This window comes from Fukomys damarensis, unplaced genomic scaffold, assembly GCF_012274545.1.
Source record: "Fukomys damarensis isolate Sample0158 unplaced genomic scaffold, DMR_v1.0_HiC HiC_scaffold_34, whole genome shotgun sequence".
NCBI lineage: Eukaryota > Metazoa > Chordata > Mammalia > Rodentia > Bathyergidae > Fukomys > Fukomys damarensis.
The window spans coordinates 2,083,092-2,107,331 of record NW_022900946.1 but is presented as its reverse complement, the minus strand read 5'-3'; the positions used below and the strand labels follow the sequence as shown (position 1 = coordinate 2,107,331).

The window sequence follows — 24,240 nt, the reverse complement described above, 5'->3', positions numbered from 1 at the left end:
TTTTTAGGAGGTGTGAAAAATCCAACAACAAATGTGTGCTTGGAGGAAGATGGCCAGAAAACAGGACACACAGGGCTGGAGGGGGAAGGGCTGGACGGCTATTGTTGCAAAAATCAAAGGGTGCCTGCTGGATGCCATGGTGCAGGCCAACAGTCCCAGCATTCTGGGAGGCTGAGGCAGAAGGGTCAAAAATTCAAGCCTAGCCTGAGCAACTTAGCAACTTATCAAGAACTTGTCTTTAAAAATTTTTTAAAAATAGTAAATAATAAATAAAAAGGGTTCAGTTCAAAGGCTCTGGATTCAGTCTCCAGTACTACAAAAAGAAAATTGCTAGGGCCAGGGATTTGGCTCAGTGGTTCTGCTGTCTGCCTCGTAAGTACAAGGACACAAGTTCGATCCCTGGTACACACACACACACACACACACACACACACACACACACACACAAAAGAAAAAAGAAAAGAAAAGAAAATTGCTGGGTTCCAGGTATAGTGGCCCAGCAGGGCCCCCAGAGAGTACAGATCCATCCTACACCCGGGCTTATATGAGACAGATCCCTGACCCACCCCAAACTGAGGAATGGGCTCTACAGGGAGATCCGGATTTTAACAGCTGCCCTAGTGTCTCTTAGCAACACACACGTGGGGCGCCACTGCCCTGGACAGGAAGTGGGCCCAGAGGAGGAGACATCGCCTAGCGTCAGCTGGGCTGGGACAGGTGTGAGACTCAAGTGAGTGGCGGGCAGCAACTGGAGGGAAAATGAGGCAGGAGTGGCGCCGAAGGGGACTTGGCAGGAAGCAGGGAAAGACGCGCCCGACCTCGTGTCTACAGGATGGGCTGGGGCATTGGCCCCAGGAGCAGCAATTTCTACCCACAAGTGGCAGAAACCAGACTCGCTCCTGGCAGTGGCTTCAGAAGGGCACACGCTGAACAGGGACCGAGCGAGGCTCCCATCAGGCCTGAGGCGGTATCTTCAGCATCCTGGGACCTAGTAAGAAATGCAGACCCCCAGGCCCAGTACAGACCTCCCGGACCGGTAACTTCAAGGGTGGGACGGGGAAGCCTGTCCTTCCACACGCTCCAGCGCCAGCACCGGCTTCGATCTCTTCACCCCCAGTGCAGGTGCCACGTGTCCAAGCCACGAGCCCATCTGTGCTCCCGGCAAATTGGCATTGATATTTATTTCAGAAATATGGTCTGTTTCCATTTTAATAAAGGAAGAGACTAGAGCAATACCCCATTGGATTTGATTTTGATCTAATAAAAATGCCAAGTTGCTCTGGGCCCAGAAAAAGTCCTCCTTGAAATTCCCTCTGCTATTCTGAAGGCACACCCGTCTAGACGGAGCTCCCAGAAGCCACCTGTGTGCCTGGCGGGTGACAGGCTCTTGCCGGGCCCAGCCTCACTGACACACCTGGCAAAATCAAAAGCTCGTCTCAGGCATTGAATTTGACAGCTGCAATCAGCTGCAAACCCCAGTTGCCCCTGAAAGGAAGACGCAGACACCCGGGCCATATGGCAGTGTCGCCTCCATCAAATGTCACATCTGATGTACTCCTGAGCTGGCTGGTAGCACTGCAAACCCCCAAGGCAGGTTTCAAAAGCAAACTCTTTCCTTTGGAAAAAAAAATGTGGCAGAATGCATATCACAGAAGCCCAAGGAAAATAGCAACTTTGGGGCAGTAAGATAACCACAAGTTTATAACTGCTTATGTAAAAGAGGCCGCTCAGCGGGGAGGTAGAAGGAGAGGCTCGGAGGTTCCGAGCCAGCGCCTGAGCTCCTGCTGTGTGCCACACACTGCCTGGGCTCTTGGGAAACAGACATGAGCAGAAGAGCAAGCTTGGCATCTGTTCTCACAGAGCTCAGCGGGGACCACAGAGCATGGGCACATGAAAGACAATTCCAGAGAGGGACAAGCCCTGCAAAGAGATGGAGGGGACTGGGTGCTGGGAAGAGGCAGAGAAGAGGGAGCCCAGAGAGGAAGTGACTTTCAGCTGAGACTGACAGGTGGGGCAAGGTGAGCCATGCAGAGATTTAAAGGGAGAGCATCTCCCTCGGCAGAGAGAACAGTAGTGCAAAGGCCACTGAAGTGAGTGAGTTTTGCGAGTGCAGCTGCTGGCTGGGGCCACATGAGAGGGCAAGGGGCGGAGGTGAAGTTGGGGTCTTGGGGAGAGCAAGCCCAGGGTATGCTCAGAGATCCAAAGCCAAGCTGAGTTCTACCAGGCAATGGGCCAGACAGCAGCAGTCAGTGTGGATAGAGGAGTGCAGCCTCCTTCCCGGCGGGCGACCAGGCACCGGGCAGCCTAGTATTCAATCCTGCGGCACCCGACAGCCTTCTCCAGTCCCTCCTTCTGGCTCACCGGCCCCTTTCAGGGGCCGAGCAGCTGCTCTGAACAGAATATTGCAAAACTCACCCCAGCATTTCCATAATATTTTCCTGCATAAAAGCCAGTGAAGAGGCCAAGCTCTGGGGATGATGTCACCTCGCTGGCCTGACCGGCAGCCTCTGGGCCCTGAGCTCCATGAGGACTGAGCCCTGGCCTGGCTATGCCCACGTCCTCAGTGCCCGCATGGCCAGTGGAGCCATTGGCCAGCACCATGCCCACAGCTCGCCCTAGCGCCCCTGGGGTGGGAACAGCGCCTGGACTCCAAGGTCAGCTCTGCTTCTTGCTGGCCGTATGATGTTGGCTAAGCCCTGGACCTCTGTCTCCTGTCTGAAGGGTGGGGCTGCATTTGGGGTTAAGTGCAGAACTCTCAGAGCACAGAGGCACAGCCGGGGAGATCCGGGGTCTGAACTGCTCCTGGGGCTGGCTGCACTATTAGGTCCACAGTTTCGGGGCAGGGGGACCATCTCTGGCCAGGGCCCCAGCCGCCTGCTCTGTCCACCCCACCAAGCTGGACGAGGCCCGCGTCTGTACCACAGAGCCCACGGCATCCCTGTTACAGACCCGGCCACACTCCAGGAACCAGGACCTGCCGGATGCATCTCTGTGTGCCCCGGACCTCGTCCTGTTTCTCAGAACTCCCAGCCTCTGAGCCAATGAGTAAGTGAGTGACTTTGGTTGGCACAAAAGCAGCCTCTGCAGGAGTGGATTCTTCCTCGCTGTGCTGACGTGGGCATCCACAGCACCTCACTGTCCCCAGGGAAATGTGGCCATGCTGGTGACACCCAGCCATGTGACGCAAGGCACATGGGCAGAGGGGTGCAGCTCCCCAGCCCAGAAGGCTGGATAGGAAAACCCTGGGGCAACTGATGGCTTTTGCAGCCCGTTCCACAGCTTTCTGGCCCCCTCCTCCTTTCTCAGCATCCGGGTCCCCATGGGTGCAGACGCCTCAGCACAGAGACCCAGCCTCAACTTCCCCACACGAGGAAGGGTCTGCAGGAGGACGCGGGCAGCAGGAACCCACAGATGGGGACTTACGTGTGGGGCATCTCTCGGGGCGGCGGTCCAAGCGGAAGTCCTCGTCCTCGCTCGCGTCCCCCTTCTCAATCCTGGAAAGAGAGCAGAACAAGAAGCCTCCTAAACAGAAACCAAACTGCGCACGAAAGAACATCAAGAATCAATACACGAGGTCAAAGCAAACTAGAAAAGTGCTGCACGGCAGAGGAAACCGCCAACCAGAATGAAGAGACGACCCACAGCACGGAAAATTGTATACAAAGGACAAAACGAAACAAAACCCAGACCCCTCCGAATAACAGATCCGATCCAAAAACTGGGCCAGTGAAATATGGATACGCACTTCCCAGAAGACGCACAATGGCCCATAAACACATGGAAAAGTGCTCAGCATCACCGGCCGCTACAGAAACGCAAAGTAAAACAACACTGAGGCTCCACCTCAGTCCAGAGAGAACGGCCGTCATCAAGGAGTCAAAAATAACAACTGCTGGCGGGGCCGTGGGGTGAAAGGAACCCTGTGCGCTGCTGGTGGGAGTGCGGACTCCGAGAGCCACTCTGGAAACCAGTGTGGAGAGTCCTCAAAAGCTAACCCTAGAAATTTCACTTGAGCCGTCTATTCCCCTTCTAGGTATCTTACTGAGAACGTTAAAAACATCATATTACAGGAATACGTGCACACCCACGTTTACGGCAGCAAATTCGCACAAACTAAAACTTACAAGCATCCTACACGGCCACCAACAGAGGAACGGATAAAGCAGACGTGGTGTCCACACGCCGCAGAGCTCTGCTGTGCCAGAGAGGATCAACTCAAGTCATTTTGTAGGAAAATGGATGCACCTCGAATCCACAATGTTAAGCGAAATAAATTGGACATACACGCTTATATGAGAGACCCCAAGTGTAAATAAATTAAAGACCCAAATAAAAGATAGATAACAGGAAATGAGAACGGTCTCTTGCAAATGGAAAGAGGACCAAGAGATGGAGGGAGCGAGAGAAAGAGAAATAAAGAGATGAAGACACGTTCTGCTCGTGCCAACACGAGGTTGTGATCATTATGTACCTGCAAATACAAACAAAACCCCAAACCCCGCACAGAAAAGGGCAGGCTGAGAAAGTCGTCCATCTCGCCCCTTGGGGATCTGCACGCCCCTGTAAGCAGGCATCGGTCTCCCCATTTTACTGATGAACGAACCGAGGCACGCGAAGGTGTGCAAGGCTGGGCAGGAGGGCAAAACCACTGCTCTCTCAAAAAGGTGACCCCCGATCATGCACGAATACTCAGCTGTGCCAAAAGTAATGTGTAAATTGCAAAAGATGCATCTGTTTTCAGACTTGCACAAAAAAACACCTCTGGCAGGACAGGTACCGAAAGTGAATGACGTCTGTCCCTGCGGGAGGACAGGGGTGGAGCCTGGAGGCCTCACTTGGCCCAAATCTGTTCTCTGGAGGCTTCTGTCAGCGGTGCCTCTTCTCCGTCACAGCAAAGCTCCCCAGAGCCAACTCCACTACAGACAAGGGATCAGCTGGGGTCTGCTTCTACATTCCCACCAATGAAGGAATGCAGGAGTTTATTTTCTTTTTCCTTTCTCTTTTTGTTTGTTTATTTGTTTGTTTGTTTGTTTTTCTTTTTTGTCATGCTGGGGAGAGACCCCAGGGCTTCTCACTGAGCTACATGCCCCCTACCTGCCTTTTAAATTTTGAGACAGGGTTTTGCTAAGCCTCTGAGTTGCCCAGGCTGGACTCAAACTTGTGATCCTCTTGCCTCAGCCTCCAAAATTGCTGGGATTACAAGTGTGGGCTACTTTTTATTTTTATTCTTGGCCTTGAATAGAAATATCTTTCTTATTTTCCTGACAAACAAAAATTCCCACAGCATAGAAAGAGCAAAAGTCCCCCTCCAAAGACTCTTCTGGATAGAAGTTGGGGCTCATCTTTTCAGAATTAATACTTTTTTGAGATACAAAGAGGCTTGAATTGAATGTACTGTTTTGTAACCGGATTGTTTCATTTACCCAGAAATTTTCAGCATTTTCCCATCCCATTCATCCTTTGCCCCATGTGAGAGTGATTCGTATTCAGTGCCCTGCTGGGAGACATTCAGAGTTGTCTAAAGTTCTCCTTTCCCAAACGTCCTGTACATCCGGCCAGGTAGCGAGTGCTCCGTTACCAGAGGTGCTCAAGGGTGCAGTGTCTACAGCTACAGACCCTGGTGGGGAGGCCGGGTGGCTGAGCCCCACCCCTCTGCAGCACCACCTGGGCCCGTGGATGACACGGCTGCCATGTGTAAGCCCCCCGCGTCCTCCTGGGTTCTGAGCCCTGAGCCACTTCCGAGGTTAGTAACGGCCCGGGTCTCCTCATTTCTCATCTACAGACTCACATGCTCCAGACCTTGTGCTGGGAGCCTCCTTGGCTCAGCCTCCAGCCTCCAGCCTGGGAAGAGGGGCGCAGTGAGCAAAGGGAAACATCTGGGGAGACAGCCGTTGACCCCAGTGTGGTTCCTACCCTCCCTGGCCACCTTACTGTGTCACCAAGAAGGCCCTAATTGAAGCCGGGTGTGGTGACACATGCCGGCGATCCCAGTGCTCTGGGAGGCTGACAAGGGAGTAATGCAAGTTCGAGCCCAGCCTGGACAACTTAGTGACTTAGCGAGACCCTGTCTCAAAATAAAAAGTGAATGAAGAGCTGGCGCCCGGAGGTCAGGCCTTGTGCTGGGCAGGGGCCACAGGACACCCCAGACAGGCTCTCTCTCAGAAGTGCACCCGTTTACAGCCATGGACTCTGGCCTCACAGGCAGTGCTGGAAGCTGGGAAGCTGTTCAGGAGGCTGGCAGAGCAGACAGGCTTGCAGCCAGGGGTTGGCAGACTCCATCTGCACAGGTCCAAACAGTAAATATTCCAGGCTGCGCAGCCTTATTGTCTCTGTCACAGCTGCTCAACTCTGGCCCTTGGCCCAAAATGCAGAGGATACGGGTGTGGCTGTTGGCTGCAGCAGGTGGCAGATGGGATTTAGCTCGAGGGAGGTTTGCATTATAACCCGTGGCCAAGTCCCATGGCTCTCACCTGGCTGAACTCACAGTGGAGGATTAAAGTCATCCCCCAGCATTGCAGTGGGTGTCCAGGGTTAGGGATGCTTGAGTGCCACCAGCCTCCTCCAGCTGCCTCCTGAAAGCCACCCGGCTGCTAACCTCTCAGAGGAATCAGCCTGTTTTTCTGCCATGCTGTGGTTCCAGAAAGAGCTGGTTTCCTTGCACAAACTTAGTCCTTAACTCACAATTCACTGATGAAAACCCCAGCTCTTTAGGCTCTGCAGGGTCTGGCAGCTCCGGGGGCAAGGCTGAGCCTGGCAGGGGTGTGGGCAAGAACTGATGACCCCTCTATGGCCATCAGACAAGAGGACTCCTGCAAGGGACCAGCAGGGCCAAGGGAAAGCTTTGGGCACCATGAGTTCTCAGGCCCCGGAGTGAGCAGGAGCTGAGGTGGAGCCCAGCTCTGTGACTGCAGCTCCTGGCCACTCAGAGTGTCACCTTTCTTCCTCTTCTAGGTGCCACTGGGATGGCAGTAGTGGCTGTAGTATTGAAAGTAACACCACTAACATCGTCACCTTCATGGATTAAACCTAGTTGTCCAAGAACTAAACTCCAGGTCCCGTCATGGACCAAGGTCTCAGAATATGTTCATACCTCCGGATTTTAAACACGCTTAATAGCCTCGTGTTGTGGCCTATGCCTGTGATATCAGTACTTGGGAGGCTGAAGTAGGAGGATCATGAGTTCAAGGCCAGCTTGGGCTACATAGCAAGACTGTCTCCAAAAACCAGAAAACAACATCATGGGACTGGGGATTTAGCTCAGCAGTTCCGATGCCTGCCTCAAAAGCACAAGGTCCAAGGTTCGATCCTGGTACCAAAAAAAGCAAAAAACAAAAAGCAAACAAACAAACACCCCCACAACATCATCATCTTCCTTAATAGTCTACCTTCCCACAGATCTTTTCAATTCAGAAGGATGGAGCTGGTCTCAGTGGCTAGGGTCTGATAGTGCTTGGCACAAGATATATCAAGTAAAAAAAAAAAAGTATCTGGAGTAACAAAGTATCTCAGGTAACAAAGTATCTGTAGCAACAAAATATCTCAGGTGACAAAGTATCTGGAGCAACAAACTATCTCAGGTAACAAAGTATCTGGAGTAACAGTATCGGAAGTAACAAAGTATCTCAGGTAACAGTATCTAGAGTAACAAAGTATCTAGAGAAACAAAGTATCTCAGATAAAAGTATCTAGAGTAACAAAGTGTCTCAGGTAACAGTATCTAGAGTAACAAAGTATCTAGAGAAACAAAGTATCTCAGATAAAAGTATCTAGAGTAACAAAGTGTCTCAGGTAACAGTATCTAGAGTAACAAAGTATCTAGAGAAACAAAGTATCTCAGATAAAAGTATCTAGAGTAACAAAGTGTCTCAGGTAACAGTATCTAGAGTAACAAAGTATCTAGAGTAACAAAGTATCTTGAGTAACAAAGTATCTCAAGTAGCATAAGAGTCTCCCAAGAAGTCAGGAAGCCACAGCTGGGGGAGGCTGCCAAGGGTCCCAGGAATGCTGAGCTCTGTGCTGAAAACAAACAGCTGCAAATGTCATGAGCTGATCATTCTGATTTGCACTGAAATTTCCTGCAGGAAGTAAGTGTCTTCTGAAGATAGTCCTTTCTCTCTCCCCCATTTTCCTTCTTTCTGAATGATGATGTGAGAAATTACCCACATAAGGACCCTGAAGGGTTAGGGGCATGCTGAACATGGGACAGTGGCAGAACTGCAGCAGGGGGACCGGACACCCAGGGTCGTCACATCCCTCCCAGCTAGAGGGGTGGGTCCACCTCTTACCAGGTGTTTCAGCCCGGATGCATCCCTTATGGTCAGTGAGTCTTGATTTCCCCATCTGATAAATGGGCCTCTCCTGTCCCCAAGCTTAGGAATGCTGTCAGGATGGAGCAAAGTAATGCGCGAAGAGCTTAGCATATCTTGAGTACTTGGGACACTGCCCAGCAGCACCATGGTCACTGGGCTTGGCATCGCTGTTACCGTGGTGTGACCCTCTGGGCCCTTAGGGTCCTCAACAAACTTGCTGTGACCACATTCTGCACCACCTGGCAGTTCCAGAGGTGGAAGGGCCTTGACTTTAACAGTAACCAGTATCTCCCCTTCCACCTCATCACTTAGATCTCTTGGTGTGATGGCCCAAAGAAAGGGATGTGTGAGAAGAGCAGGAAAGAGGCTTCAGGGTATGTAAGCCCTCTGGATTCAGCACAGAAGGAGGGAACAGGGGGCCCAGCACAGCCTCTGGCCCTGGAGGAGATGGCATAGGGACAGTCTGAGCAGAAGGAAAGATTCGGTCCAGGGTCATGGGGTGTGACCCAGGGAAGGTGGCGGGAACCAGACGTCAGTAACATCATCCTCGATTCACAGACAGGAAAACTGAAGCTGAGGTGGATTTGCAATGCACGGAGTCCATGACGTGGAGGTAAACATTAGCACATGGCTCTGTGATAGGAAAAGACCCCCAGTGCCTGGTGTCTGGGGACATTTATGGGGGAAAATGCCCCACACCCCGGGGCCGATGTGACAGCTATTCCTGAGTCACCCCTGAGTGAGGAGTCGGTGGAGATGGGTACAATGGAGGCCCGTGCAGCTCCTGGTTGGCTCCAGCCTGCAGCTGGCCACTGGCACGGCTGGGATTTGAACTCATGTCTCTGAGTCCTTGGAGCCCCAGCATGTTCCCACAGCAGCCCGGGGCTGCCCCACAGGCTGGGGTTCTCAGTGGGTGCACCTGACACATGTGTGCTACTGTGAGGTCCACTGCCCCAAGAGCCCACAGCGGTCTGCAAGAGGCAAGCATGGCTGTCCTAGGGATGGTGAACTGTTCAGAAGTATCTGCTGGGCTCCAGTGTCTTGAAATCCGGCAGGAGTTTGCAATGGGCACCAGCACAGGGACGAACTCGGAGTGGCCCTGGTCTGCAGGCCCCTCCTCTTCTGCTGGCCTCGTTGGTCACATTCACCTCCTGGCCCCTGGACAGGGCTGCATCTCTCTGTTCCCCAGCCCAGCATTTTCCAGACTTCAGGGGGCCCAGAGATGGCCCGAGGAGCTGTGGCCACGCAGACTGAGTGGCAAGTGGGGGGTGGGGGGCTGAGACTCTGCATTTCTAACGGGCTCCAGGGTGAGGCCCCTGCTGTTGGTCCCCAACGGCAGCTGAGGCTATGGACGAGTGTGGGGCTCTGCTAAGCCCGGGCTCGGGTCACCCTCTTCCCACTGTCCTGGTTACAGGCGGGCGTCCTGCAGGGCTGGCGCGCTGAAGTCTGGACACCTCGTTCTCCCTCTGGCTGGCTGACATTCCGAGGAAGCACGGGAGTGCAGGGAGCTGTCACTGCTCCCAGCTGTGCCTTCCAGATGCTCCTCCCGCCCACCTCCATCCTGTCCAGCTTCCGGGACCAACCACACTCTCTGCCTTCCTTGCACACTGGCGAAGTCAGCAGCCTCATCACAGGAGCCGCCTCTCGCTCCAAGCCCCACGCTCCCCTCAGGAACACACAGTGCCTTCCGAGGCCCTGCGCAGGTGCTGCCCAAGGAGTGACACGCAAGCCGAGAAACAGACGGGCGAGCCGGGGCTGCGAGGGAGCACGGCTCGGAGGTGACATAACCAGGAAACAGTGGCGACACAGAGCGCATGGATGTTTCAATGATCCATTTGCAATGGAATGAAGAATGGAATTAAACGGAGTTCTGGCAAATAAATGACTGTGGGTAATAAATTAGATTCCATACATCCCATCAAAGGGGCCACCCCAAGATAGGGGAAAAGTAAGTGGAGCTTTTAAAAGATTCTTTTTTGCCTTCTGCCATTTTTGTGTCGTATAATCATAACACAAAGCATTTGGAAAATAACAGAAGGTCCAGTTATCCAGTGTCAGCACCGGGGCCTGATCTTTACAGCTCGTGTCTGCACCACTGGGCTGGACTCACACATCCTGAGGACGGCATGGGTCGAAATCATTCCTTGGAAACACAAACACTCCCTAATGGCAGTGGAATCCCAGACCCCTCCCCTCCCTAATCGGCTTCTAACCGGCTCCTCCGGCGTCCTGCAGGCCTCTGCACTGGACGTCAGAATCCCTCCCACAGCCCTGCCTGCGGGCGGCATGGGGAGCAGTCAGTGGGGACACCGTACTTGGTCAGAAACGGGAGACGCTGGGGGGCACTCGGGCAGGGAAAGCAGGTCAGAGCTCTGGAGACCGCAGGACATGGCAAGAAACCACAGCGGGGTGGCTGGGCACAGGGCAATGCTCAGAAGTCAGGGCGAGGAGCTGCCCTGTGCCGGGAGGCTGTGGAAGTCACACCAGGGATCTACACAGGACGATGGACCACACTTCATCCCGTCACACTAGCACACGGAAGAGGCGACTGGCTGCTGAGGGCGGGGAGCGGGTCGGAAGGGCAAAAACTGGCTTGGAAAGATGGTGTCGGAGGTGGCTGGACTCACCCAGGTGCTGGATGCAGCCTGGACGGGGGATGATGAGCACAGAGAGAGGAACCCCAGCGGGCCTCCTCCCCTGACGGAAGACAGTCAAAGACCCCGGTGGATGCCTGAAACTGCGGGGGTACCCAGCCCTATATACCCTGTGTTTTCCCGATACGTACAGACCTGTGACGCAGTTTAACTTTTAACGTAGGCACAGCAAGAGACTAACAAGAAGACCTAATGATGGTTCAATAAAATCAAGTGACGCATTGGTCACCCTTCCACTGCTGGAGCAAAACATCTGCCACACACAAGGAAGAAAGGCTGGTTTATGGTTGCAGAAGGCTCAGTCCATGGTCAGCTGGCTCCAAGGCAGAAACATCAGGGTGGAGCAAGGAAAAGCAAGAGAGGGAAGGCTGGGGACAAGAACACACTCTTGCAGGGGCCCACTTGGATTCAAACCATAAAGATTACACCAACATGCTACCACAAAAGTTACTTAAAACTTATGAATTGTGTCTTCCTGAAATTTTCATTTAATATTTCTGGATCTTAGAAGAGCATGGGTCGCTTGAAAACCAGAAGTGAAGCCACAGGCAGAGACGGAGGAGGGTGTTGCTGGGGGAAGTGCTGCCTGTGGTGACGAGGACACAGAGCATGGGGAGGAGAGGCTCACGCGGTGCGGTTATCCTGGAGAGAGAAGCAGAAACAGGCAGGTGTGGGGACAAATGTCACGAATGAGCCATGGACGTTGATTTGTGGTCCTGAGAATCCAAAGTGGGGACCCAAGGCGACAATTAGGCGTGGCATCGGGCAGCATGGGGTGGCCTCTGGGAATGTGGGAGGCCTTGGCCATGTAGCCACTGCAGGTGACAGTGGGCGAGGAGGGCAGAGGGGTTAAAACCTGACATGGGGTGGGTGCAGCTCAGTGGCACGGTGCCTGCCTGGCAAACTCAAGATTCTGAGTTTGATTCCCAGTACCCCCCCAAAAAAACCAAACCTGACCCGGGGAGAACAGAGGCCCCGGGAGGGCACCAGCACCAGGGGGAGCAGCTCACGAGGCCCCGGGAAAGAGCAGTCACAGCGAGTGTGTCGCAGCAGGCTGCCGACAGAGGAGTGGTGGTGTGAGGAGGTGGGAGCCAGATTGGAGTGGGCCGTGCAGAGAGTAGGAGGTGAGGACGCGGAGACAGCCTTCCAAATGTCCCCACAGCAGCGGGAGAGCAGCTGCAGGGCGTGCGTGCGCGTGCATGTTTCTGTGTGTGCACGTGTGTAAGAGCCTGGGTGGGGGCTGCACTGCCCTTCCCTGTGCAAAACCGGGTCAGGCCCCAGGGAGGGGCTCTTCACCCCATCTTCTCCCTCTCTCTGCAAATCCAGCCCAGTAACAGCCACAGAGCTGCACCCAGGAGCCCACCCCAAACACCACGGAGGACAGAGACCTCGGGGTGCCGCCCCGACCCTCCTCCCAGAGAGCACCCAAACACACCCGGTCTGGCCTTCCTGCCCCACTCGTGCCACCCTCCCTCGGCCGAGCCGTCTGGCGGGCACTTCACGGGTCTGGAGAGACTTGGCTCGGGGTCTCCTCTATTCTATTCAGCCTCCCAGGAGCCGGGGCAAAGCCTCCTTCCCAGAGCCACCTGCAGACCTGCTGTGCTCGCTGAGCTGCGTGCCCTCGGCCACCACAGCCACTCGGGAACATGGGCCCTGTGTGGACAGATCTGCTCCTCATGAGGAAGAAGAAACCCTGACTTTCCAAATGACAGCCAAATTTAAGATTTTAAAGCCATCCAACTGGCCAAAGTACACCTTCACGTAGAATCCTTCAAGAGATGTAAGTGTGCAACGCACCACAGGGCCCTCCCTGCAGGGAGTGTGTCCGCCCGTCCCACACAGGGCGTGGGCTGGGCGTGTTAGGGAGAGGGGACCCCAGCCTCAGACCGGAAGTGTAGTGTCACTGGTGCTGGCCACAGCCCCAGGTAGCTAGAGAGTGGCGGGCGGGAGAAGAGCCCCACCCACCGGAACAGGGCTGCACTGTGGCTTCTCCTGATCACGGGCACAGGGAGCACACGCGGGCTCTGCTCAGCCCGGGTCTAGGAGCTGGGTCAGAGGGATGGGCTCCCTGCTCTCCTGAAGCACAGAGAAGGGGCAGGGAGAAGCCGGGAGTAAGTCAGCTCACAAGCAGGTTTAGACCCATACTGCAGCAGAGGGAGCAGAAGCTAGAGGCCTTGCACACATGCACACACACACATACACGCAGGCACGGACACACGCGCGTGCACACACACACACACACACACTCACTGTGTCTGCTGTCTCAGCCGAGGTGAGGGGAGTAGCTTGTTGCACAGGGCTGGATCCCTGGAGTTGAGGCCAACAGCTCTCATTTTCTTCCTCACACTGTTAAACCTGATCTGAGGATTAAGTATTCCAGAAAGCCCGATCTGCAAATATTTGCCCTTCCTTCAACAACTTCCAGCCCTCCCCTGGGGGCAATGAAAACGCCTTCCTGGGGACTGCGGCAGAGCGATCCGACCGGGGTGAGTCAATCCGGATGCCTCAGAGCTGGGGCCAGTGAGGCTGCTCAGAGACAGGCGCGGCCTGGAAGCAGCACATGTGTGCACTGCGCTCCACACGAGAGTGGGCACGCACGCACGCACGCACAGCCTTTCCAGCCCCACTGCTCCTCATCCCGCAGGGGGCCCTCAGGCCTGGGTGCTGGGAAGGGCCGTTCAACGCCTCTGCCGTGAGGGGCCCAACAGCCTTTCCAGCCCCACTGCTCCTCATCCCGCAGGGGGCCCTCAGGCCTGGGTGCTGGGAAGGGCCGTTCAACGCCTCTGCCGTGAGGCCCACGGGCACCTGCCCCGTGCCCAGGACAGCACGAGAGTCGGCGGAGTGGGTGGGTGTCTCCAAGACGCGGGCCGGAGAGCCACGCTGCCCGGCAGCCGCGCCCAGAGGTGGAGACCAGAGGGGAGCTGACCAGGAGAGCTGACATCGCCAGGTAGAATAATCCCGTGACCGTGAGGAGGCTGCATTTGTCAGCACTGCGGGAAGGTCCTAGCCGAAGGGAGTGGGGGTGAGCGCGGGGCTCCGCCTGGCCCGGCCCCTCTCCCCGGCCTCTCTTCCTGCTCTACAGACTGCCAATCGCAAGCAAGCAGCTTCCTTTACCATGCTTTGCTTTGGCTCTTTTCTTTTCTTTTCTCTTTTCTAGTACAGAATACTGAATCCAGGGCCTCTGCACAGAGCTATATCCCCCAACCCTTGTTTTATTTTTTTATTTCGAGACAGAGTCTCACTGAGTTACTGAGTTGCCCAGGCTGGGTTTGAACCTCTGATCTTCCCACCTCAGCCTCCTGCCAGCGCCACTGGCTCCACCATGTTTCTGCCCCACGACGGGCCTAACGGGGCCCACTGACCATGGACTGAACCAGGAGCCTCTTTCACGGCGTCCCGGGTGTTTTGTCACAGCGATGGGGACTAAGGCTGCTCCCTGCACAGGGTGGAGAGTGAGGGAGAGCGCGCATCTGCCCACCGCACAAACCGTCCTAGGCCTCTGCACCACTCCTGCACTCAGACTGCCCCTGAATCGTGAGCCCCGAGCTGCGGCAGCCCTCACCAGCCATGTGCTGGGAGCCCTGCGTCGGCAGGGAGCTGATCAGACCCCAGAGACTAGCACAGCACGGGGATTGCGTGGCCTGGGTTAGACCCCTGCAAGAGCACTCAGCAGTCACTTCACCTCTCTGGTCCTGTTTCGCACCTGTACAATGGGGACAGCGGTAATGCTGACAGCTCACAAGGCTCTGCGGAAACTAACCAAGTCCCGCGTGAGGCGGTCGGGAGTTACCTCTCCAAGATGAGCCACGGCAGCTCCTAGAACACCAGCAGCGCCTCAGGACACCACTTGGTCTCCAGCCCAGGATGCGGTTAGCTCGTGCTTAACTCCAGGGCCCGGGGGCAGCAGCAGCAGGGACAGGAACTCTCACACACACTCAGAGCCCTTGTGCACCTGGCGCTGTGCCTAGCATGGCACATGGGCATCAAACCGGAGCCTTCCTGGGATCCCAAGAGCTCCGAACTCTCCCACCCACCGTGGGCAGAGGAAACGGGCGCAGAAGGGCTCGGGGGGGCCCGACAGACCTGCTCCTTTCATGGCACCCTCTGTCCGCTGAGGAACAGGAGACAGAGCGCCGGGGCCCCTGTGCCCCTTCCTCGGGTCCCCGCTGCAGCTGCAAGGACCCCGGCCGCTGGGACTCCACCCCAGTGCAGAGACCTGTGAGCACTGAGCTCTTTGTGGGAAGGCGACGAAAAGGAAAAAATGGAATGGCCCAGCCCAGCTGAAATGTGGAAGCGTTCTGCTCCGAGGAGAGGGAAAGAAATGCTGACGAACCTTCGCGTAACGCCAGCGACACTCGGCATATGCTGGTGAAGCGTTCACCTTGGTGGGAGCTGCCTGGTGCTGCCGGAACCAGGGTGCAGCACAGCCACTGCCCTCGGGGACAGAGAGGCTGGGCGACCCCTCAGACATGACTGCTGTGGCAGTGGCAGCTGAGTGCTACAAACACCAAGCGCTGGCTCTGGGACCTGGGCTGTGCCGATGTTTCCAGGGCTGGGGCAGGGGGAGCCTGGCTGTGATGTCACCTGCTTTCTTGGCCACAGACGCCCAGCCTGGGGCTGAACTCCTGCCTGGCTCTGGGCAACTGCACCCTCCAGGGACTTGGAGAAAACAGTAGTAGTGTGCAAAGTCAAACCAAGTGACTAGGCAAAGATCCCCTAACAGCCGAGACCAGGCTGAGTGAGGGGAGTACTCCAGGGGACAGCAATGCATGTGCAAAGGCCCTGAGGTGGAGGTGAGCTTGGGGCCTTTGAGGGACAGAAAGGAGCCCACACGGAAGAGAAAAGACATGGTGACAATCAGAGAAGGGTTCTGACCATCAGAGAGGGGCCCACTGTGGCACACCATACAACCCTTCTGCTTGAAACCCTCCCTCATGTCCCAAGGAGAATCAGCTCCTCCATGCTCCAGTCTGTAGCCCCCTTTTCCCTCTCCTTCCCTGCAACTCTGAAAGGCCTGACTGCAGGTCTCCTTCCTTCCCCAAGAAGCAGACCTGTGCAGAGGATCTGGTACAGGCAGCTTACTGGGAGGTGTGGCTTATTCCAGGAAATATGGGTAGGGAGGGGGGAAGGGGGCCTGGAAGGGAAGGAACAGTAAACAGCGTGAAGTTCCTGCTCTGTGCAGCCAGGGTCACCCCGCAGCAGTCTCCCCGGGGGGTGCAGCCTCAGACTGTGGGCCGGGCGGCAGGAAGTTGGGTCTGCAGCCCACAGCAGCGGCCTGCTAGCCTCAGTCTCCGGCACCTGCCAGCCACGAGGGCGGGACAGGTCCGACAGCCAGGCTGAGGGCGGGGTTCTCAGCAGGGAAGCCCCGAGTGCCACCATCTGGGCCTGTCCCAACTCTGCTCCTCTGTGGGGGTGGCTGGATCCCCCTGGGGACACTGCCACCTCTGAATTTCTTTGACGTTGGAGACAGCCGCACTGGGTGCCCAACCCTCTCCGCACCCCGGGCAACGTTAAGGAAGGCTCTCTGCTGCTCTGAGGCAAGCAGATCTCCCTGCACCGAGAGGCATAGCACGAAGTCCCAGCACACAGGGTGCTCCACACCCAATGGCCATAGCTGGCCCTGGCGTAGGACAGCTGTCTCACGCTCCTCCCAGGCTGGTCAGCACCGCCAGGCCCTGGGACCCAGCCCAGCACCACCACACTAAAAGTCAGCTCAAAAGGACACGCAGGGAGCAGAGTGCCCAGGCAGGTCGGGCTGGGTGGGACGTGAGCCAGAGCCACCCTGTCCCCACCCCTGCTGCCATCAACTGACGGGGGCCAGGGAAGCAGCCGGAGTACCAGGCTGTGCTACAGGGACAGACCTGTGCTTCTCACAGCCGGGGAAGGCAGAGAAGCGGGGGGGGAGCAGGTGGGAGTCACGGGAGCACTCATGGCAGCTGACCCACAGGAGCAGCTTTGGACGGAGCCAGGAGAGCCGCAGAGAGAGAAGGGTGCGGCACTTAGTCCCTGGAGGGAGGCTCAGAAATCCCAGGCTTCAGGCGGCTTCAGCAGAAAAGGCGTCTGGGAGGAGCTCTGCCTGGGAGGAGCTCCGCCAGCTTCTGAAGCCCTCCCGTCCATCTCCCCACGGACCCCTCCGCCTGTCAGTCCATCCACTCATCCCTTCTCCCTCCACTGGTCTATTGACCTATCTCATGCACTCCTCCACCTACATGGTTTTCTATCCACCCAACTAACCATCCAGCCATCCAGCCACTCAACTATCTATCCACCCCTCCATCCACCACTGTCTAACCACTTAGCTATCCACCCCGCCCCAGCTGTTCATCCATCCAGCCACCAGTATGACCAGCTCCTCTTCCTCCAGCGGGATTCTGAGACCCAGGAGATCAGAATCCACCTTGACCTGGAGGAGCCATTGCCCTCTGGCAGCTGGGTCTGTCCCACGGCTGGGTCTTACGGCTGGGTCTTCTTTTCTCTCAGTACCAAGACACAGCCCAAGAAGGAGCCTTGGGTCAGCCTTTGTGACAGCCCAGGCAGCATGGGGCTGGGTGACAAGCATACAAGTTTGGTCCCTTTCTGGCTTTCCCATGGTCCAACCACACAAGACAAAGGCAACCCTGTGCCCCACAAAACCTTCAGTGCCCCAGTAGTTGCAGCACAGTGAGTCAAACCCCACCTCCCACAGCCCGCCCCCCTGGCCCTGCAGAGCAGCCCCCAAGACACGTGTGGGGCGCTCCCTCGCGTTTTCAAAGGGGCTGTGATGTCAGAGGCCAGGCCTTGGGCCTCAGATTCCCAGTGGTGGCCAGAGGGGGCGCCATGCACTGACCTGTCCCGGAAGTACTTGATGGCCTCGGGGTCGATGAAGGTCGGCTCCTCCCGGTAACCCTGCTCAAAGACCTTGCGCTTGTGCCGGAACTCAATGACTGTCTTGGTGTAGGAGTTGAGAGTGGTGACAGAGGCTGCCATGCAGCAGGTAAAGGAACCCCACGCCAGGCTGTGAGAGAGCAGGAGAGATGCCACAGTGAGTGTGCGTGGGGCAGGAGATCCACGGCCACCAACATTCACTTGTCCCTGCCGGTTGCCTTCCTTGTGACACTGCTGCCCTAGAGGAGAGAGAGAGGCTCTGCAGCTGCTCCACACAGATTCTCTGGAACAAGGAGTAATCCACACACTGAGGTGCCCAACACGACAGAGGTCATCGGGAGAGGCAAGAAGACAGCCAGTCATTCCGGCAGAGGGACTGCCGTCAACGACACTTGCACTGGGCCTGCAGGCTGAGGGAAAGTTGGCCAGGGAAGGGCATCCCAGGAGAAAGAGCCAGCATGTGCATAGGCATGGAGACAGGAGAGAGCATCCACAGACCATGGGAGTCTGGGGCGCTGCAGTGAGGATGAGATTAACTGGAGAAAATGTTGGGGAAGGAGACAGAGGCAGCTCCCTTTTCATGAGAGTTGCCTCTGTTTATGCACAACCCTGAGTGAGACTCTTGGCCTCTGTATCCTATTCCCCAGTCCATCTCCATGGACATAGCAATGATGCTGCCTCAGGGCCTTTGCACAGATTGAAGGACAAAACCCATGAAATACTTCTTAGAACATCACTGGCACATCAGAGGCTCTCCAGAAGGGCTGTTGTCCTTGTTGTCCTCACTATATTGACATGCTTATAGCCCACTTCTCCATGACTTGGTTTGCAAGCTCTCCCTCTGGGAGATAAAGTTACAGCCATCTGCCTGGCTGCCCACACCATACTTCTCCACCCCGTCCCAGTGAGGATGCCTGGCTGGCTTCACATGATGTGCATGCTGGGCCCAGCACACAGCTGGAGACTGTCCCAACCATTCCTGGAAAGAAGGAAGGTTGGGACAGAGCTAGGAGACTCAGCTGGCCCCGTTTCAGTCCCAGGAAAGGCCTCCTGCCTGATGCCTGTGATCAGACTGCACACCCATGTTTAGTGCCAGGAGTGAGGTACCTGCTTGGCTCCAGTTACACCTGGCAGGGTCTCCAGGTCCCTGCTCCGCAGGCTCTGTCTCAATGACTGGTTTCCTCCAAATCAAGGGTTCAGTTTTGCTACCGCAGCCCTGCACTGCTGAGAGCTCCAGGCCTCCCCTCCTGCCAACTGCCCCACCCCTGCATGCCCTGTGGTCAGAGTGGCCACACCCTGCACCACTTCTGCTCTCACTGTCAGTCCCAGAGAACCCCGGAAAGAAAGTAAGGGGACAAATGAGGGCTTTGCCTTTCTCTAAGGGATCTTTAATAATCACCTGTTTCCTCCAGTGCCAAACCCATTAATAAATTCCCCAGACTCTTTCATGATAAAGAGCTAATTTAGAATTTCCAGAAGGCTTCAGTGTCCGTAGGGGTATAAGCCTGGTCCCTCTAATAACTTTCCTGCTGCCAGTGTCCAGTATGTGTCTCCCCCATAGAGGACTGGATAAAGGCTGGGCATCCAACCAACACTGGTCTGGTCAGATACTCTCTCCCGAGCAGTGGAGCTGAACATTCCCGCTCCACTTGGTACCCCTCTTGGTACCGATGTGAGGGAAGCTCAGCCTTCGAGGATGGACAATGGCAAAACAGACTTATTCTGGGATTCCCGAGTACCTCAGCTTCAGCTGATCAGCAACCACTGCTCTTTCCTCCCAGCATCCATTCACCCCAACCTCTAGGGTGAGCACGTAAACTGGGCCCAGCCAGTGAGAGCACTGCCTCCTCCGGCCACAGTCACTGGTTCAGGAATGGCCATGTGACACAGGTCAGGCCCAGGAGACTCAATCCCAGGGCTCTGGCTGAAGCCATGGGGAACCGGAACTCAACCGTCTTTGGGGGGTTAAGCTGCTGGCCTTTCAACCAGGAGCTGCTGGGGAACATCTTAGCACCATCCAGCCGGAGAACAAAGTTGACACAAGAGAAACAAGGCCACGAAAGGAGCCAAAGTCTTTATCCCTGCACTTGTCTATCATGGGAGAACACATTCCTCATTTTGGTTCCCCCTATAAGTGGGTCTGAACTGAGTTTCTGTTATGGGTGACAAAAGTTCTTACACAATTACTTTCCGTAACTTCCCTTCCTTGCATTCACTGTGTAAAGACTCATTTCTAGTCTTCACATGCAGACATTTAAAACATGACCAAGTCTGGCTTCCAATTCAGCCCAGGGATGGAGAAGGAGTGCTCAGGCATTCAAACTGAAGATATGAGCCAAGTAAGAAGTCCCAAGGAGCGGTGGATGCCCCCTAAGAGAACCAGGATGCAGACACCAGGAGGAACCAAGGGTGCTGGTGAGGCCAAGCCAGTGTACTCATGGAAGCCCGGAACAAGCTTGTTCCTCCATTTTTCCTCCATCGCACCAGTACAGAGAGGACCCTAAAGTGAACAAGAATCTTCAGTTCCAGTGCTCAGGAGAGCACATCTGACAGGACCAGTGATGTGTGGGGGGAGTTATCCTGGGAACAACATGGGTCTGCTAAATCCCAAGGTTCCGAGATACAGAGGCCAGGGATGCAGCAAGGGAGGCAGACAAGCAACTGCAAACTGCTGGATGTGTCCAAAGGCAGAAGACACTCACCGCATTCTCATCTGGCATACGTACAAGACTTGGGGTTCAGATCGACTGCTGGCCTGAGCTCACTCCCTCTGGCCTCCCAGTTCCAGGCACATGCCTCCTTTTTCCCTCCTGAACACTAAGCTCACCCCCAGCCCTCCTGCCCATGCCAGGATCCTTGGATTCTCTACTTTCCAAGATTCTTGCAGGCTCTTTCCCCAATCCCTGGCAACCACTAGTCTGCTCTTCATTTCTATGAATTTGCCACTTCAAGAATTTTACTACGGTGGAATCATACAGTGTATAGGCTTGGGCTCAGTTTTTTGCACTTAGCATAATTCTCTAGAGAATCATCAAGGTTTTCTGTGTGTGTGTGTGTGTGTGTGTGTGTGTGTGTGTGTGTGTGTGTACTAGCAGTTTGTTTCTTTATATTGCTGAATGGTATTCCTGTCAGCAGTGTTTGTGTTTCTGCATATCCTCACCAGCATTTGATGATGTCTCTGTTTTTTATTTTAGCTATTCTGATAGATGTGTAAAAATAGCTCATTGTGGCTTTAGTTTGTATTTCCCTAATGGCTAATGGTTTTAAACAACTTTTTATTTGACGTACTAGCTATGCGGCGTCTTTGGTGAAATGTCTGTTCCTGTCTCTTGTCCATTCTCTGATCAGATGGCTTTGTTGTTCATGTTGATGTTTGCTGTTGAATTTTGAGAGCTCTTTCTATATACTAAATATTAGTCCTTTTCCAGGTAAGTGGCTTGCAAATATTTTCTCCCAGTATCTAGCTTTTCTTTTTAACTTCTTCACAGGATCCTTCAGAGAACAAAAGTATTTAATTTTGATGAAAATAAATTGATCAAAATTTCAGTTTATACTTTTGACTAATTTGAGTCTAAGAACTCTTTGTCTACGCCTAGGTCCCAAAGTCTTTCTACTGTATTTTCTAAACGTTTTGTAGATTTACATTGTCTAATTGGGCTGTGACCCATTTTGAATTAATTTTTACAAAACTGGGTAGTTTAGATTAAAGCTGATTTCTTTTGTCCATGAGTGTCTGGTAGTTTCAGTGTCATTTGTTTAAGAAAACTCAATCCCTCTTTCACTGGACAGATTTACACATGAGTTGACTCTTAGTTGGGTATATTTGTAAAGATCTATTTCTAGGACCTCATTCTGTCCCACCATCGATGCCTCTCTCCTTCCACTCTTTTCACACAATCTGGATTGCTGGAGCTATTTAATAAGTCTTGAAGTTGGGTGCAAGGATTCATCCCCTTTTATTCTCTTTTACAAATCTGTTTCAGTCATTCTATTTTCTTTGCCTTTCCGTATAAATTTTAACCCTGTGGGATTGCTTTAGGTCTGAGACCTAACAAGTGATTTTAGATGTATTATACATTAAAGTCTTTTTTCTTTACCTAACTATAATTGGCAAAGCATGGTATTTGGCCCACCCCTTTGTCCTTCAGACCCACTAATGTCTAACTACCTGTCTAACACATAATATAAAACAATTTATTCTTTATTATATACTTAGTAAAAAAAAGCTCTCAAAATGGGCTTTTATTTAATAATGTCTAATAATCAGGAACTTTTTTATTACTTCCACTTCACTACTGTAATAAGCTATGGTGATGGCTGTTATCCAGCTGGATTTCTGCAGGAAATGATGAAATCGAAATTGGCAGCCTGAAAACCACTCTTCCTCAAGACATCAGCCCTGAGAGAATTCTGGAGCAAACCTGAAACTGATGCAGATCTTCCTTTCTCCTCATTAAAGCATTATTTATGCTGGATATGATGGTACATGGGAAGCCTGTAATCCTAGCACTTGGGAAGCTGAGGCAGGAAAACTGCTGTGAGTTTAAGGCCAGCCTAAACTATGTGATGAGACCCTGTATCAAAAAAAACAAAAAAAGGAGCATTATTTGTAGATTTTTTCTCCCTCGGAAGAAAGGACTTAAACACCATTTCTTATATGAAACATGTCTCTTCACCTGGGTCTATAGATGCCCAGACAAATAATAAAAAAACAAGGTGAGACCTTGACTTTGTACCTCCTATTATTATATATCTGGGTGAGATCGCCCCTCAGCTGTACATGTTGGTCATTTAGAGGCTGTAGAGGCTGGGAGGACAGGGCCAATTAGCCTAGAATTTTATGAAGTCATCCATCTTCAAGGATGAGAACATCAAGACTATATGTTTATGGGGTCAGTTAGCGACACACGAAGTCTCTAGCCATTTTCTGAATGTGTGATCAACTGAATTCCTGGAAAATAGAAGCCCACGTGATCGAAACCACCACAAACAGAGACAGTCCTTCCATAGGAAAGGAACCACCTTTCAGCCATGAGAACTCCAGACCTAGGAAACCAGGACTCAGACTGTTATGAGCTGGACCCCAGCCTACCAGCTGACCTTTAATGCTGGCCTCCTACCTTCATAGGGGGACTGGTCTGATCCACCTCATCAGAGCATTTCCTCTCCAGCAAGCCAGAGTCCAATACCATTCTCTTCAACTTTCAATAAAGACTATTTCCTGCAAAGAAAAAATCTTCTCTGTATCTGTAAGACATCTTGCTGAAATTTGTACAGGAATTGTATGCAAACTTGAGAATTAGTATCTTCATTGTGCTTTGTATTTTGATCCATGAACATGGTATGTCACTCCATTTATTAAAATCATCGATTCCTTTCACTGATATTTTATGATTTTGAGCATACAGTCATGCAAATGTTTTGTTAGACTTAAGCCTAGCTTAATGTAAGTGATACTGTATTTTAAATTTTGTTATCCAATTTTTTATTACTAGTTCATGGAAATACACTTGATTTTATATTTTCATCTTACATCCTAAGATTATGCTGAACTCATTTACTAGGTCTAAGCACGTTTTGGTGTATTCCTTGGATTTTTCTACATATCCAATCCTGTTTAGTCCTTTCTACTCTGTGTGATTTTTACTTCACGCCTTATTGCTAGAACTTCCCGAATTATGTCAAATAATATGGTGTCCCCAACAATGGAGAGAAAACACCGTCTTTCAATGTTAAGTACAGTGTTAGCTATAAGTATTCATAGATGCTATTTAGTAAGTTGGAGAAGTTCCCTTCTGGATCTAATTTTTAGGAATTTTTAAAAAAATATGAATACATGTATGTCAAGTGATTTTTCTGCATCAATTGATATGGTTGTGTCATTTTCTTCCTTAACCTGTTAACATAATGAATGACACTGACTGATTTTCAAATATTGAACCAGTCTTCATCTCAGGAATAAATTCTATTTGTCATGTTGTATAATTTTTAAATATATTGCTGACTCCTATTTGCTATTATTTTATTAAGAATTTTGACATTTATATTCATGACAGCTACTAGTCTACGGTTCTGTTTTTGGTTTTCATATCAGGATAACACTAAGCTAATAACATCAATTGCAAAATGTTCCATCCTCTTCTATTTTCTGAATGAAAATAAGTATTGATTCTTATGTAAACGTTTGGTGGGATGTTCCCATAAAACCATCTGTACCCAGGGATTTCTATTTTGAGTGCTTTAAAATAATGAATTTAACTTCCTTAGCAGTTACAGAAATATTCAAATTATCTATTTCATATTGAGTTTGTTGTTCTTGTTTGCGCTTTAAAAAGCTTGATCCATTCCACCCAAGCTGTCAAGTTTATGTGTATAGCAGTGTTTGTAGTATATTCTTATGCTATTGGTGTCTT

At 52.8% G+C, this 24,240-nt stretch overlaps 1 protein-coding gene across 2 annotated transcripts in view; it reads right to left on the bottom strand.

Annotated features, from left to right (window-relative positions):
- The window catches only part of Gsg1l (GSG1 like), a 67,376-nt gene that overhangs the window by 3,755 nt on the left and 39,381 nt on the right, over positions 1-24,240 (bottom strand). The window contains exons 3-4 of one of the 2 annotated variants that reach the window (XM_010623500.1): positions 17,790-17,957; positions 3,424-3,494 (exon numbers count right to left, since the gene is read on the bottom strand). In XM_010623500.1, the coding sequence (XP_010621802.1) occupies positions 3,424-3,494; positions 17,790-17,957 (239 nt within the window). Of the gene's footprint in view, positions 1-3,423; positions 3,495-10,308; positions 11,606-17,789; positions 17,958-24,240 lie in introns of those variants that run through there. The other variant, XM_010623501.3, reaches the window with a different exon arrangement.